The following is a 17,963-nucleotide window of genomic DNA, read 5'->3' on the forward strand; positions in this document are numbered from 1 at the left end:
AAATTATTTGGCATTAAATAATGTTGCGCTGACGCCACTGTGCAACTGCTTTCCGGCTATTTGGCCAAGCTTAAGCAATGATTAGAGAATTTATAAATGATTGCACATTAAGGTCAGTGGCTGGCCAGTTGGTCACATTGAGCAACAATAGCGTCCGCGTCGTTGTCCTTCAACGGCAGTGCACTAATAAATGTCCAGCTGGAAAGCGATTGTCGAACATTGCCTAATGCGTTCTCCAGAGTACCCACCAAAAAAGAGAAAAAAATAAAAAGAAAGCAGACAAAAATTGATTGACAAGCTTTGTGTGGCAGCCTCGAGGAGAGATATAGAGTGAGAGTGTGGTAGATGCCACGGCACATTCACTGTCACCACCTGGCCACCAAACCCTCAAAACCCCAACATGACTGTGTTGTGCATCCTTCCCCTTTCCATTCCCCTCCTCATCGCCGCAACTGGTTGGTTGCCTACCTGACTACCTGAGTGCCTGACTGACTAAAAGTGCTGTTGCTTTTTTCCACCAGGAGGCACTTCCGTTGCGAAACGAGCAACGGCAGGCGGCGGCAAATGCCGATGTTGTTTTTGTATCGTCGTCGCTGTCGACGTGCAGCGAGCGGGGAAATTGTGGCAGCTTTGTAATGCGGAAGTTTTGCAAAACCCAAACGGAAATAGACCAAATATGTTTAAGCTGCTGTTGTTGCGCTTCCAGCTTCAGGTGCGGCATATGGCTGAGCAGATGCGTGCGAGTGTTTGTGTGTGCATCCGTGTGTGTGCGATTGTTTGTGTGTGTGTGTGTGTGTTTGTGTTGGCCTTCAGCTGAAGAGTAATTGATTAAGCTTGATATTGATACAACCGTTCTTCTGGAATAAATCCACTTTTTGTTTGCCAAGTCTGGCCTTTAGTTAACAGGAAACGTTTCGAGACTCGACTCGACTCTCGCCTCTCGTTTTTCGTTTCTCGTTTCGCACTTTGCCGAGTCATTCACACAACATGTTACATCTTTATTGTTTTCTTTACGCCATAAAAGAGGTTGAAAAAGGGGATTATGCAGCAACAGCAACAGCAGCAGCAGCAGCAATAGCTCCATGCTTGTTCTGGGTAATTTAATAATGGCACAGCATTTTGTAGGTTTAGAGCTTGAACCGTAAACTAGACCTTGCCTCTTCCTTTCCCTTTTCTCTAATAATACTTCCTGCTGTTTTTAGGCACCGCCACAAAAAACGTCATCGACATAAAAAACCCAAAATACTTGTACAGGATTTGGACACAGAAGTTGTTAAGGTACAAATATTTTAAAGACTTTTTAAAAGAATGCATATCGATTAATTGTTATTTATCGATTGACAGGTGATCGATCCGCACGATCTATCGCAGCGTGCTCGCTGGACAATCATTGCAACTGCCTGCCTCCTGTTGCTCATGTGCCTGATGCTAATCGGCGTAACTCTGCGAATGGCGCCCATTATCGATGACATGGGTAAGTGGCTAGCATTCATTTATCTTAATTACCAAGTGCTTTGTATCTCTAATGTCCCTTGTAATATCCATGCCTGCCTTGCAGTCCTCTAGTCTTAAGCAATTGCAACTCTAATGGAACAAGTTTAGAATTAAGCAACAAAAAAATATTATAACATGTTATTATCCTTCTGCTTCGACATTGTAAATATGCATCACATACGAAAATGGGGCTTCGTCTCAGGCCCCGTCGGTTGAAAAATAACTATGATATATCTAATGCCGTGTGTATTGTATTTTGTTTCGTTATTTTTCAAATACAGAATACCTTACGAAATGTAAGTACAAAAGCACAAAACCAAAGATGTATACGTTAAATATATATCTTCGGTATTTCGAAGCTGTGATATCCTAGCAGCACACGAAATATGAGAGAAATAATAAAAGTAAATATTTCAAGTGAGTCTGCTAGGATATTAAAGTTGTGAAAGTTTTGTTGTGTTTACAGTTTTACAAAACCAAAACTATGTTTCGTTATGAAGAGCTTTTGAAACACGCCAGAAACTAAACCGAGTGTATGGCAACTTTTGTGTTAAAATTCTATAAAAGCTTTCGATGTTTTTTTTAGCTGAACATGTTGTTCAAGTTCTCAGCTTGTGTTCCACATACAACACAAAAAGCTTTGCTTGTAAACTTAACTGGTAACTGGCTTGAGCTTTTGTCGGCTTGAGCTTGAGCCTCTGTTTGGAGTTTGAGTGAAGCGAGCTTTTACTCAGCTTTGAGCTTTGGCTCCGAGTGCAACCTTAAATCTCAATGGCCATTGCCTGAGTTGCCTTTACTCACACACAAACCCAAACACACACACATACGTAGGTTTATGTGTGCCATTGTGTTGCATAACAGCGCAGTAATAGCCGCGGAACTAGGACAGCGTATCACATGTTGCATTTCAAGCACTCACACACACACACATACAGATACACTCGCTTACACTGTAACTGTTACATTTGCTGACTGCATGTGCGTGTGTGTGCATTTGGCATAGATTTGTATGATGTTCGATATTATTCTTTCTTTGAAATTTCTTTTATGTTAGTTGTCTCACAAATTCGAGGCATTCAACATCAATTATGTGTGATTCATTTTGCATGCTATGTGGCAAACTTCATTAGCAACAAAGTGGTAAAATTAATTAGGCGCTGATTAGAAATTGGCGTTAACAGCAAGTGCAGCTGCAGCGCAGCGATAAAGTCACTTTCAAACGTGGCACCACGAAGGAGCAGCAAGTGAAGCCGAAGCAGTAGCAGAAGCCTCACTTAATCGGCAACCACGAGCGCCACAATGGGGTGCACCACAGCGTGACAATGCCTGGTTAAAACTAATTTGTGTGCTGGTCCCCCCTTATAGGGTTGGACCGCCCCAAAAACAAACACCCCACAATACAGAGACGCATGCACGAGCGCTCTTTTGGGCAAGTGGAAAACGTAGATGAACGGCTGCGGAAAATGCTGCAGCTGCTGTTGCTGTTCTGGCTGCTTCTGCTGCTGGTGCATTGTGTGCACTGTGGAAAATGTAAAATGCAGTTATGCATTTCTTAAGTTGAATCTGCGGCAATGACAAAGCAACTTGCAGCACAAAGACTTGCTTGCCCCCTGCTTTGCCAGCATCTAATTGTGTATGTGTATGTGTGTGTGTATGGGGCACTCAAAAATGCAAAGAACCCAGCTGCAAAAATGCTGAGCTGATGACGTCGACGTCCGTCGTTGACGCTCTTGACTTTACGCCCCCAACCGTTCAAGGGAGGAGCTCAAGACGCGAAGATGGTAACGCGAAACAAGAGGAGGAGCAGCTGGCAAAAAACTTTTCACTGTGCTCACACAATTTCCGTCCGCCATATTTTGCGTGGCCCGCGGCACTGAGTGCGTTGTCATTTTGGTTGGCTGCCATCGCGCTTGGCCCATTCTGTTGTTGTTTCATTACTTGCTGCATAAAACAAATGCACATAGTTCCGCTAGTTATTATCCACTTGCTGCCTGCTTCACCACTTTGTCATTCTCTCTCCTACCCCTTAACAACTACAAAACCAAAAAAAGTAAAAGACAAGTTGACAAGGAACACTGACTGGCTGGCGACAACAATGTGCCCTGTACCCGTGTGCGTTTTCCTCGTTTTTGGCTTAATCAACACGATGCTGCTGCTGCTGCTGTTGTTGCTGCGAGTATCGTCAACGTTGCTTTCATCAAGCATACATATTATTATTATTGTTGTTGCTGCTTGCTGTTGCTGCTGCTGTTGTGTGGACCACAAAAAGCATTCCGATTGCCCAGCAAAGCCGCAAGTATTTCAGGACCAAATTATTTTCATAGCTTTAGCTTAAAAGCTGAAATGCCGGCAAGCGGCGCCTCATTGTGAGCTGCGGTGCGGTGCCTCAGCAGTTACCCCCCTCTTCATGGTATACGCTGGCAAACGCATTGCCATTGCCATTGCCCCTGGCGCTGGCAAAGAATTAAAAATATTTACAGTATTTCGAGTGAGCGAGCAGCTCAAAAAAGCCAGCAAAGCAAAACAAACAAGCGCTGTGCGCAATCTGCATGACTTGGACGAAGTCGAAGCGAGTTCCGCTGGAGCTGTAGCTGTGGCTCAAAACCGGAGACAAAAGACAAAGGGAATGTCCTATCTACGAGCAGAAGTGGCACGTATGTGTGTCCTGTGCTGTGTTGTTCTCTCTCTTTCTCTCTTCTTGTCCCATGGCTGTGGTTAGTGCTACGACCAACGACATCAGCAGCAACAGCAACAGCAGAAAGAAGAAAAAAACACGCCCAAAGCATTCCAAACAAATATGAGAAACATAATTTTGTCCCAAACAACCAACCACACACATACACACGCACACACACACACACCCTCTGAAGGGAGTGTGAGGGACACACGCAACCAATACTGAGCCATAAAATAAATATAAATGTCTACTTGGAAAACTGCAAGTATTTTTTTCTGCCTTTCTTCTTCGACTATCGCAAAGACAACAACAAGTAAGACGTAACTTTGTCGGTTGCTTAATTTGAGCAACCCGAAAAACAAATATCGACAGCTCGACTGGTTTTTGCTGCCCCAGCTTGCCCCAGCTGCTTAGTTTGCCTGTTGGCTTAGTTCTGAGGCTGTCATGGATTAAGTCCTTCTGAACTTTCAATGATTAATGACGCTTTGAAAACTTGTCATTACTTGTCCCTCCTTTTTTCCCCCCACCCAAGCCTCCATACCAATTACTATCTAAGCGTGTCTTCAGCTCGACTTTTGCTTGGGATTTGCTCTTATTTGCATTGGTCGCTTGTGGTTTGTGCTCATCGTGCAATCAAATAATCATTTTGTCATTGTTGAAGAAGGGTCTAGTCAATGTTAATGCACGTGCATTTTTAATTTAATCAACTCAACTGGCACGAAGATGCAATTTATTTGCTCGGGTATCTACTTTATCTAAAGGAAAGAATGTTGTTATTTAAGTAATATTAAAAAAGAGTGAGAAAAGTGAAACACCCGATGCTAATTTTCAATTATAACTAAACAGTGCTGTATTATCGACAAAATATACCAAATTGGTGTACCGAAAAACTAGTTAAATATATCAAAAACCAGACATATAGTTAAGAATATATAATATTTACCTTGCTTTTTATTTTATCAGTAGCATCTATAAAAATAAAAAATAAATAAAATTAAAATGTTACACAAAGTTCTACATAAAATTAGCATAATAGTTTTACCACATTATGAAATAGTTTGAATATTTTAATTAAATGTAATGCTGGTTGCAAAAGTTTTATGAAATTAAACCTAAAACCTCTTTTCTTTTGAGGCACATTACGATCTCAGACTTTAACTACTGTTTCATTTAGTTTTCTTAGTTTTTATTAGTATTAAATGAAAATACTTTTGCAAGTTTTGTACGATGATTACATATGGTAGTCAAATATTTCCTTGCTTCATTATTTGCTCATCTTTTGCACTCTCTCTGTCTGTCTCTCTCTCGCTCTCTCTCTATCTATCTCTCAGTAAAGTGCCTCTTGAGGTCCTTGACTTTGAAGCTTATAACAGTCGAATGGCCTGACATTGGTTTAATTCTCGACCACTGTTTTAATTACACAGAAGCGCAGAGAAAACGAAAGCGAGGAGTCATGAAGCGTTTTTGGCTAAGTGCCTGCAGTGGCAGGAAAAAACAAATTAAATTAGGCGTATTTAAGCAGAGAATTTGCAAGGGAAATTTTGCTCTTCCAAAACTGGCGAAACAAATAACACAGCAACAGAAATCTAAAATAGACTGCGTGCAAAAAGCGGATGAGTGCCACCTAGGTGCAGATTTATTTAAATTCAGCCAAAGCTAAAACAGTGCTACGACTAATGAGTCCAGCAACAGTGGCAGGAACAGCCACAGCCACAGCCACAGCAACAGCAACAGCAATAGAAAGAAGAGAAGCCGAGCCGCCCGGGGAAAACCAAAGCCAAAGCCAACGCCAGAGCCAGAGCCAAAAGCAAAGCCAAAGCCAAAGCCGAAATGTGAGCACAAAACGGTTTTTTGGCTGCCACTGACAAAGCAGTCGAGAGATCTCGTTCGTCAGTGTGAAAACCATAATGAGATGAATGCGCTTAAAAAACAACAAAACCAAAAAAAACTTGCTCAAATATTTGGCAATCATTTAGTTTTGTTTCTCGAGGGTGGCAGCAACAACAACATCAACAACGAGCTTCGACATTATTAAGTATAATGAGTGAATGAACATTGCTGCAAATTAGTATAAAAAGTTGTCGGTGTGAATGAGCAGCGACACAAAGTTGATGGCCGCACGTTCTGCGGGTTTCCTTCTAAATAGTGAAGAGAGGGGAGAAGAGGAGGGTGACGAGGTGGAGGCTGTTGCTGTCCTGTTGCCAATGGTCGTGTCAAAGACAAACGACAGCAGTTGCGGGTCTGCTGTCAGTTTGGTGGTTTCTGTGTCTTTTTAAATACTCATTACAGAATGGGAATCGGCAAAAAAGTTTTGATAAAAATCCTATTATAAACATAAATAAATAGACTGCCACGCAGAGCAGGCAAATGGTTGCGGCCCGGCCCGCACACACAGGACACAAGTCCACACCCATACTCACACACACACACACACACAGACAGAGGCAGAGAGTGAGGACTCGACTCGACTCCGACGGCTGTGTAAACATTATGAGCTTGTCTTGTAGGCTGAGCGAGGCGAGAAAGAGAATGCGACGCAAAGTCAAACAATGGGGCAGCCAGCTGTAAAAGGACGAAGCGAAACTTCATTAGTGCTCTCATCCCATATCATCTCATCCTCTATGTATAGCCAGCAATATGTACATATTGTATAATATAGCCGACTATAGTATATGCTGGCTGCAGGGCAGACACTAACATGCACATAGTTATACACTGAGATTAAGACAATGCTGAAATGCCTTTTAGCTATTCAAACATATTCAATTCATTCCTAATCCCAGATTAAATCACTGGAATTATTATTAAGATTTGTCTATTCTACATTTTTTTCAATGCAGATAAACTCTTTTGGTTGACATTCGACTTGAAATAGTAAAAATTGCTGCGAAAACTTGTATAAATACCATATGAAAGTGTTCATAAAAAGAATTTTTTTTTTGAAGCTTTTGTCAAAACATTAAGTATGAAATTGAACAAGTTTTCTTTGTACCTTGCATATTTTAATATTTTTCACATCAGTTGATAGTCAAATATGTGTCTTTAGATAATTGTAATATATGAATAACATTTTAAAATATTTTCAAAGCTATTTCAAAGAAACGATGCTCGAGAAATTGATTATATTGTGAAACATGCAAATATGCTGGTCTAGTTATACATTTTATTTTATTTGTAATTAATTGTGCATTATTTTTGTTTCGTTTTTATTTTTTTTTAATTTTTTGTTTAGAAGTCCGATTGCCACAAAATCATACTTTGTGTGATGGTTAGAAAAACGTATTCACTCATTTAATTTAGTTTTTGAATATTTTCCAAATTTATATTTACGGTATGCATTTAAATTCATTTAATTTAATTTGTGTTAAGCTTTAATTTCTTAATAATGATCCTTGATTTTTTATACATATGTATGTTCTTGTGAATTTAGAAAGAGCAGAACAATTTAAAAATAATTTACTGTACAGTTAAAATCGTTTTTAACAATTGCGGTAGCTGATTCTAAGTCAAATACATTGATGACAAATTTGTGCATCATATTTTGCTTTACTGTGATTTTTGATAATACAAAAGAGTTAAAGTAAAATAAATTAGAATGCCTTAGCCCGTTCACTATTGAAATTACGGACTGGTTGAATATAATCTAAATCTTATCAGATATGAAAAGAAAATTTCCTGATTAATTCTAAAATGTTGAAAAGCTCTTAATACTTGGCCTTATTTTTTCTCAGTGTCTTACTCCTTCCAAGTCATTTTAAATAAACTATAAGTAGTTTTTTTTGTCGTAGTTTTCCGCTCAACGGTTTTCACTCGCCAGTCGCCATTCTTCGGTCGGGCTTTCTTGCGGTTTATTATGAATGCGGTTGACTGTAGGCATATTCAATATTCATATTTCGCAGCGAAAGGAATATTTATTGCCTTAGCAGGAAACACACACACACACACACCCACACTCCCACACACACACACTTATTTGTTTATGCAAGACTTTGTACTCGCCATACGTGTGTTTTGTGCACCGTTATGCTTACATGAGAATATGAAGACACACACAACACACAATGAACTGGGAATGGGATTGAGGTTCTTGGGCCTCCGGTTGTTGAGTTCTGGATACTGTGACATGATATGGGGGAGGAGTTGAGGGGGACGTGACGGTGTTGTCGCGTAACCTTTTGTTGCCATTCTCAACTAGAAATTGTTTGTTTGGCGAACTGCTGGCGAAAAATTTAATCTCAAACCGAAGACATTTTGCCGGTGCCACTAAGCGAAATTGCTTTGCCTGCTGGCGGAGGTGACATTTTTGGTGTGTGCACAACCGCGTGTACAACCACAATTGCCATTGCCAATGCAAGGTATGATGGGGGACAAGGGGGCGTGGCCTTTGCCACACCCACAGATGGGGGAGTTAGTTTAAATCTAGTGACCGTAAATGGCACTGAGTTGTGCTTTAAAAAGTCAATTTCCAGGCCAAAATGCCACAACACAATTTCGAACTAATATTTGTATTCACCCAATTTATGACTCATAAATTGAGTGTTTTGTGTGTGTGTATGTGACTGTGTTGGTTTGTATATTTGTTCTTGTGTGGTGTCTGGCGCTGTTTTTTACTTTCACTGCCAGCAGCATGAGACTAGAAGCTAGAAATTTACGAGCAGGTCGCACATAAATTATGCTAAAATTATTTTCACAAAAAAGTACAGACAATATTTAATTTTTTGTGCTGACTTTTTTTCATTTTACAAATATTACTTGAATGTTATGAAATTATTAGTAAACATTATTTTTCATTTGGCAAAATAGGCGTCGAGTTGCTCACTTGATGTGATAAGTGATAAGCGATAATTGTGTTTGTAATATCTGTAATTTATTAAATTTCGTAACAATTTCCATAATTATTTGAATTTGTCATTGGCAATAATTAATTTATTTGTTGTAATTCACCTCGAGTAGCCATAAATGCTTCTAATTATAGCATGCAACGTGCTAATTAAAACAGCAGCATCAAATTTCGTGTCAACAAAACGTAATTACGTAATTGACGCTTTTGTTTTTGCCGCAAATTTGTTGACACCACAGACAAATCATATGTTGCATGTTCATGCACAGTTGATAAGCATCTGTCTCTCTCTCTCTCTCTCTCTCGGTATGGAATTGTATAAATGCAATGGCAATGCACTGCAAAGTTCAGTTACAACTTTTACAATGAAGCAGTTCGTATTCTTTGGTGTCCTTTTCATGGCTTTGTCCATTGTCCTGGTGAGTAAAAGCAGCAAATGAAGTGAATACAATTCTCATAGTCTTTTCTCTATGTGGCAAGTAGGCTGCTAATATGCCCCAGTTGCCTCAGATGCCGCAAATGCCGAATCAACATGCCGGCATGGCTTCTCGTCAGATTTTAAACTCTGGCTTCAAGCAAACTCCCATTGCCGGCCAGCAGAATGGTTCTCAAAGGGGTCCTCCTCCACCAAATCAGCAGAATGGCCAGAATGGTCAAAATGGACAGGGTCAAAATAATCTGAACTAAAAACACTTCGATCTAAAAATGTGAAATAATTGCTGTAGAAATGCTGTTAATTTTGAATTAGTGCACAACCGTTTTGAATAAACATTTAGCAAATCCAAATACAGAAAATTATTTGTGCTGATATTTCTTTGAACAATAAGGTGGGGTTTTTCCGAATTTCGATTCGCATATTAAAAGTAGTTTTTTTTCGAATAGAGTAGATTCTTCATAAGCCAAGAGCATATAGTGACAGACTGGAAAATGGCTTTGAACTTTCATTTAACAAAACCATATGTGTTAGAATTTGTTGACGACTTGATAAGAACAAGTAAGTAGCGAGTGTGTTCGACTGCGAGATATCCGCTTCCCATTTTTTAAAAAATATACCTCAATTGTATATCTATAAAATACTAAAATATATAAAAACTATATTTAGTGTGTTACTACAATATTTAAAATATACCATAGGGTGCAAAATATACAAAAAAAAAAAGATAAACAAAACGACAGCTTCAGTAGTTCTTAGTCATATACAATTATTTCTTGAATATTTTCTCCAAACTAACAGAAGTTATTAAGACTGTAAGGAATATACAATTATTTCTTTAATAACTTTTAAGATCGTAGCCATATCATATTTACAACATTTATTAAGACTGTAACGCAGACGGAAAGACGCTTTGTCAGTAGTAACTGATTAGGAATATATATTCTATATGAGATAGGAGATGTTTCCTTCTGGCTGTTTCCTATAATATCCTTTACACTTCATCAAACTTAAAATATCGAGATGCTTTCTGCCGAAGTTGCGAGTCAAATATATCTGACATTTGAATGCTTTAAATATTTGCAAACCCAAATTAAGTGAGATTAAACATTGACAAGCCGTATCGTACACAAAAAAAAAGTACTGAAGGGTTTGCGCTATGATCAAAAAAGTTTTGCAGCTGTGGAAATAATTTGGTTACATTCGTTTACATTCGTTTTAATGCGAAATCATCAATTCTATCAGCAAGCACTCGTGTTCTCTCGCATGTTAAAGTCGAGTGAGAACTTGCAAGTTTGCGGCCAAGTTTGAATATTTATTAAACAATCCCAAGGAGAAAAGTTTTTATTTCATCCGAAATGTAAAGTTTTATTTCATGAACCGCAGCTTAAAAGTGTACAAAAGTTTAGCTACGCTTTTAAAGACCAATCGGCATATGCAACACACACACATACACACACACACTGAAACAAAGGCCTATATACATATAAAGATATATACAAATGTAGTTGTTGTTGTTGCTGTTGCTCGGTGTAGTAGCAAAACATAAAAAGCTGGATACTCGGTAGCGTCGTGTGGCAGACAATTCTGACAACTCGGACTGCGAGGAAAAGTGGAAAACTGGGAAACTTTATTAATAAAGTGCACAAAGTGAACGAATTATGAGCATCAAATTCATAAATAGTCATAGTGCATTGCCGTAGGTCCATTGTTCTGCCAACTTGACTGAGCACAGTTGCAGCTGAAGCTGGAAAAAGGGTGGTGGGGGGGCAGCAAAAAACTAGAAACACTAACTTCTTGTGTGACTTACTTCATTTTGCAAATTGTGAGTGCTTATTACCAAAGAGTTTTGCCTGCCAGCATTTTATAATTGCATTACGACGGCTCAAGACTGCTCCTGCTGCTCTGTTTGTCTACCTCTCTTTCCCCTTCCCCCTCTTGATTTCCCTGCCCTTGTGCCTTGGCTTACTTGTGCCTTATCCCCGCACACTGTTGTGCATTACTCTAATTTCCGAACTAGGCAGCGCGGGTCGCTCATGTGTGAATGCACCTGCGAGAATATCCGAAAAGTTATACTATCTGTTATCTGTAGTCTCTTTGGAATGTTCTTGCAATATATATACATATACATATGTAAGTACAAGAGGCAGACAAACTCAAATGAAACAGGGGCAGCCAGACAGACAAACAAGGTGAGGCAAACGCTGTCTTCAATTACCAAATGCTGATGATGAGTTTCTGAAGAAAAGCTGAAAGAAAATTTCATATGTAAAGATGGCAAAAGCGATGACTGCATCCATATATCCATCTCCCATATCCATATCCATATCCACAGTATGCTGGGGAATCATCAACATACATAATTTCCGTTCTGCGAGCGCGTCACAAACATGAGGACGTGGATGAGGACGAGGACGAGGACGAGCCAACGGCCGCTGCCATCGCTGTTACTATTGCGTATACGCCCTGTGCGCGCGCCTCGTCACATTAGCATTCGCCACGTTGAGCCGTATCGCAACCAAAACAAAATGCAAGTGCCACGCCACAGTTGAGTTTGAGCGCAATGTGAAGCGCAGAGCTTTCACTCATTTCAAGCAACACGTGACGCTCATACTAGCCTTTGAGTGACGCAGCCTTGAGCAGGCCAACTCCCAAGGATGGATGCTGTGAGTCCAACATGTTGCTTCCACATCGTGAGTGAGAATTACAAGCGCACGAACGAGCCAAGGCGAGGCACACAGCTCGGCGAGGACACGACTGCGAATAACGACGACGAACGTAATTCGTGACGAAGTTGACTCGACTCGAGCGACACGAGCGCCACGAACTGATAAAGCCAACGGGCCTCTGCCTTGGCTGCTGTGTTTTTGTGTCGATGGCTACAGCTAACGGTTGGGCTAAGCGTGGATGGCTGGCGCTTCGTTCGGTCAGTTGAACATTTTCCATGCTGTGATCAAGTTGTCTTTTCCTCTGAGCGCCGAGCGCTGTGCACGCCTTGGACTTGGAGCATTCGCCACGTATCGCAACGAAATCGAAGCGCCCATTGCAACATTTCCCAACTAGTCGCACAAAAACCAAAAAAACAAAAAAAAAATCACAAAAAAAAGAAAAATAGAAAACGAAAATCTAAAAAATAAATGGCCGAGCATCAAGTGCAGTGCGTTTATCAGTATGTGTGTGTGTGTCTGTCTAACTCTGTGTGTGTGTGTGTGTGTGAGTTGAAGCGTGCTTAATGGACAGAGAAATTGCTGTCCTATGCTGTAGTGTGGAGGCGTGGCCAGTCAAGTCTGAAAGACTGAACTGCACTTTTGCTAGCCCCGAAAAATGCGACCAAAAGTCGCCTCCACATTTTTGCCGGAAACGTGCAATAAGCCATACAAATGGCGCCAGCATTTTAGCTTGCATCTGCCACCAACTTTCTGTAACAAATTGCAACAATTGAAATTCGAATTTGTTTCTAATTTCCACCGTACAAATTGTGTGTGCGTCTGAATGGGAAAAGAGTTGAGTGGAGAGAAAAAAGAGAGAGAGAAAAAGAGAGTTTTTTAAAGTTATTTGTTGTTTTCATTGTAGTTTCAGCTCAACGGCAAACAATTTGTGAAACGACGGACTGACTTACATGCATTTTATTAGTACATAAATATCAAAAATCAATCCAATTGAAAGAAAACACCAAATAACAATTAACAATTTTTGTAACTTAATTACAATTTAAAAAATCAAACTACAAAAAATATCAAAAATAAAATCGAAATCGAAAATAAAATCGTAAATCGCAACGCAAATCCAGAGTACAGCTAGTAAGAGAAAGAGAGAGAGAAAGAGAAAGGAGAGAGGAAAGAGCGGGGCAAAAATAAAATGCAATTAATGAGAAAAACAATTAAACGGTTTCGTCTAAACTGATTCAGAAAAACAGAACCACACACAACAAAGGGAAAAGAAACAACAACAAAATAGTGAAATGAAGTGCCGAAAATCGCCGTTAAATAAACAACAAGCTGCGGCTAAAATTTAATTAAAAGTACACAAGCAAACAAACAAACAGTTAAGAAACAAACAAACAAACAAACAATTCGCTCGCTCGCATCAGAAGAAGCCAACTTGAATGGGCAGCATATCAAAATCGTAATCGCAATCGCCATCGAATCCCAATCGCAAGCGCAATCGCAATTGTAATTTTAATTGTAATCGAAAATTGTAATTGAAAAGAAATGAAAGTAATTAAAGCAGCAAGCGGAGACAATTGAAAACGACAGCTAACAATTCGAAAAAGTATACATTGAATTCTACTTCTATATATCTCGATACTCGATACACACTCTCTCGATTGCAAAGTCGTTGGAGCGAGGACACCGCAGCATCCTAATGAAATCAACGAAGGCGCCCAAATCGAGCATGGAACCAAAAATTGTAATGTACAACAACAACAATAAAAATTCTTTACAATATATACAATATTCTATACCAGACTTTGCACAAAAAACACTGAAAAAAACCAAAAATAAGAAACTCATGCGTCACTTTTTTTTCACTTAAATATTGAACAATATAAATAGCATTTCATTCTCATTGTCATTCAAACAGTCACACTCGCACACACACACACATAGACGCACGCACGCACACACATATTTAGATATATGCACACACACATACACATATATGTACACTTACAGTAAAGAGAATTCCTATTCAAAGTCATTTTTCAACAATTTCTTTTCATTTGCGAATTTTTTCTCATTTTCATCTCGGATTTTGCAAGTGAAAAGCTTTTTTTCTGTTAATTTTTTCTTTGGTTTTGGGCCAATGCCATTTTAGACACAATTTCTAAACAATTTAACAATGACTTTCATTTCGTATACAATGCAATTTGTGCTTAATTCGTTATCAGACCCAAATTCAATTTACATTTAATACGTATCTCTTCTAACTGTGCATATCTTCAAGCTAGAAGTAAGTAAAAAGTATAAAGACAATATCTACATTCATGTTGACAGTTCTTTATGTTTCTTTTTGTTCCTTTTTACATTCTTATCTTGGCCAATTACAATTATCGCTCAAGGCAGGGGGCCACAAATGTTTCTGCAAATTGAGTCAAAAGCCAAATAACAATACAATGGCTAAACATACACACATATTTTATTTGCTTTCAATTATACAAATATCCGTGCACACATGAATGTACTCTTTGTGGCAATTATGCAAATAACAAATATCTCAATAGTACATAGCGATTAAATACATACGCATTTACATGCAAACAATATTGGCAAATATCACCTATATATGTATATATAGACTATGTGTACTTTTGTGATTATGTGGTTTTTGGGTAAATACACAAATTACATTTCGCCTACACGTGGCAAACAATGGTAATAAGCTAAGCGGCAAATTGATTTACAAGCATTTATATATACTACTTAAAAAAGGAAGCACTAGAGACTGCTCGAACAAGTCATACCCTTTAAATATTTGGAATTCAATTTGCTAATTACGAAACAGCAAAAATTTGTAATTGTAATTGAAGTGACAAATGAGAAATGGAATATTTGAGTTGCTGTCTTCTCTCTCCCTGTGGCATCAAACTTTAGCGTAATCAACTCTGTTTTTCACATTCATTTAGCAAGCTGTCAGACTTCGCTTTTCATCCACGGAGTCAAGGCAAATACAATTCAATAGACAAATATCGCAAAATTTAGCGCATTTTGCACATTTCACACATTTGGAATTTTAATATTCAACTGCTAAATAATGAACTGCAAATATTTGTGCGCGGAAAGCGGGCAAATTTCGAATGGAATGATATTTAATTATGCATTGATTACTTGCCCTAAATGGTGGTGGGCGATTGGGCGTGGCCGGAAAAGCAATTAGATATTGCAAAATACAGCGAGCGGAAAAAAAATAAGTGGTACTGTTTACGCAAAACATTTATGTATGTTTAATAATTCAATAATAATCCCCCAAACAGAGCACAGTTTGTTGTTGGCAAGACAAATATGTGTAAAATAGCATAAAAATAATATTATGAATTACTTTTTGTCAATGCTTAAATTGCCAAATGAATTGAATTTCAATTAATTGTTTTTATTGTGAAATGAAATAAATTAATTCGATGGAAATTCTCGAGTTTTTTGTGCAGTAAAATCAAATATTGTTTTTTTTTTACATATTCTCAGACTTTCATATTTTATGTGTGTGTTTGTGCTTGGCATAGTAATGCGTTCATATGTGTGCTCATTTGCATACAGCATCTAGAAAAGAAACTTTGGGCAGCCAATTGGAAGATTTTTAGAACTGCAGACAAAGTTAAAGTTCAGCCATCGAATATTCAATTGGGTCAGCAAGGAAACCCATTGAGTAAATTTGCATTTGCAAGGCAAACAAAGAAAAAAGAAGAAAGTAAAAAACGAATGCAGAAGAATCTTGGAATGTGACAGCATAAATCAGCAGCTGTCGGCAATTAAATGAGAGAGCTGCAAGTGTATTGAGCTTGAGTAGCGGCAAAAACAACGTCATTTGGCTGTCAGCCAAGTGGCTGCAATTATGCTAAATTTATTTAGTAGCCACACAAACATGCTTCTATTTACGCTTCTCCCCTTCGGGTTTTCCCCAGTTCGCAGTCAATCACAAAGGACGTTCCTTTCAATTAAACGCTGTGCTGCAATTGAACTTGATGCAGCCAATTTGCTGCTAACTATGTAGGTGTCCAGGCGAGGAGCACAAATTGAAAGAGGCATTTAATTTGTCAGGTTAACTAATACACTAGCTAGTGTTTGTTGTAAGCCGAAAGCGGTTCACTCGGTTTTCTCGGTTCGCTTTGTGAGTGCGGCTCACGCTCACGCTTGTGGCACGTTTTATTGTTTGCTTTGTGAGATGAGTGTTAATTTATGCATAGAAATTATTTAAAAAATTAATTAATGTAATTTCTATTAAAACTCGCTCGCTTGCGCCTCAGTCAAAAAGTAACATCCGCCCTCGTCGGCCCTCGCGTTTGTCGCCACGCCTATTAACTCTACGGGCCATACAATTTTAATTAGAAAAGTTTTGGGCGCGCCCCTCTACGCCCACAAAGTTCGTGGTTCTTTGAGCTTTGGTAATAAATACATGTGTATATGTGAAAGTGTGCAATACGTGAGTGTGTGTGTGTATGATGAGCTTGTAAACATGTGACCAACAACAAGAGCAAAAAGCGTAGCATACTTTTATGAGACGCAGGTGAATCGTGAATGAAAATTAAATATTTTATTTAAATTTCAAGTGGCAACATGTGAACTGCACACTGAATATGCAAAAAAATTGCAACATAATGGTCTCGAAAATCAACGAGGCGTGGCAACGTTGCTTTTTCTTCACCAGCCGCCCCTCTATCCACTCACGTTTCGCCAGCCACTTTCCACTTGCACACACAGCCATTACTCATACGCCCTGTCGTCCAGTTTACAGTATGCTGTCCCACCACTTCATCCTTGTAACGTTGACCAACAACACACCACATACACACACACCGCACTTACACATACATAGTGCAGCTGTAGATATGGCAAAGTGCCGTCGGCGTCGCTGCCAACGTCGCTGTTATCTCTGCGGCAGTACTAAACGTTTTGCTAGCACCTTTTGTTGTTGTTGTCGTCAGTGTTGATGTTGTTGTTCGTAATGCTGTTGCTCGTGTTGCTGTTGCTGTTGCTGCTGCCGTTGATGGAATTATTATGTGCTCAACGAACCGCAAAAAAAATCTGTGCTGCTTTTCCTGTTGCTCTTGCTGCGCGGTTTTTCATTTTGTTCATCATTTTAATACTCAAACACACAGCAGCACAGCAGAGAGCGGAGAGAGAATTGTTTTGGGATGCTACTATTTTCAACTTGTGCACACTTTTATCTTTTGGCCAACAGCAAACGAGCAAAACAACGCACCATTTGCGTTTTGTGTGTGTGCGGTGCTTTTATGCTGACTGTAAATGTTCAATATTTGCGCTCCAGGTGTGTAATGGGGCGTGGTCACCAATATTAATCAGCAGCTATTTATTTTTGTACCTAGTTGCTTCTTTTGTGTTGAAATCGCAGCAGCAGCAGCTACAATTGCAGTAGAAAGAGAATGCGAATGAGAAAAAGACAGCAGCAGTACCAAGCTGTAAGGGGAAATAGTCGTAAATCAAGTGCGAAAGAAAAAAAAAAAACAAATGATGCCAGCAAAAGCTGTTTGTAATTTGTTATATAATCCATTGTGCTGCTAGCTGATGACGGCTTGTCGCCCAGTTCTTGGGCCAGCCAGCAAAAAAAAAAAAACAAAGGAAGGGAGAGAAGAATATGAATGCGGGGTAAACGAAATACAATGCATGTGCAAATTTTCGCAATTTAATAATAAAATTCCAGATCCCACACAGTGCCACATAGAGTCAAGTTGTTGGAGTCAGAGAGTTCGTTTGACACAGTCGCTGTTGCTGTTGCCTGTTGGTTGTTGGTTGCTAGCTGTTACTCTTTTCTCTTACTCTGTTGGCTAAATCTCGGCAGTTGGT

At 39.2% G+C, this 17,963-nt stretch overlaps 1 protein-coding gene across 16 annotated transcripts in view; it reads left to right on the forward strand.

Annotated features, from left to right (window-relative positions):
* Window positions 1-17,963, forward strand: part of LOC132789574 (pneumococcal serine-rich repeat protein) — a 90,543-nt gene that overhangs the window by 25,916 nt on the left and 46,664 nt on the right. For 7 of the 16 annotated variants that reach the window (XM_060797671.1, XM_060797672.1, XM_060797666.1 and 4 more), the window contains 2 exons: window positions 1,203-1,278; window positions 1,345-1,474. In XM_060797671.1, the coding sequence (XP_060653654.1) occupies window positions 1,203-1,278; window positions 1,345-1,474 (206 nt within the window). Of the gene's footprint in view, window positions 1-1,202; window positions 1,279-1,344; window positions 1,475-12,380; window positions 12,614-13,017; window positions 13,855-17,963 lie in introns of those variants that run through there. The other 9 variants (XR_009632709.1, XR_009632716.1, XR_009632711.1 and 6 more) reach the window with 5 other exon arrangements.

This window comes from Drosophila nasuta, chromosome 3 (genome assembly GCF_023558535.2).
Source record: "Drosophila nasuta strain 15112-1781.00 chromosome 3, ASM2355853v1, whole genome shotgun sequence".
Classification (NCBI taxonomy): domain Eukaryota; kingdom Metazoa; phylum Arthropoda; class Insecta; order Diptera; family Drosophilidae; genus Drosophila; species Drosophila nasuta.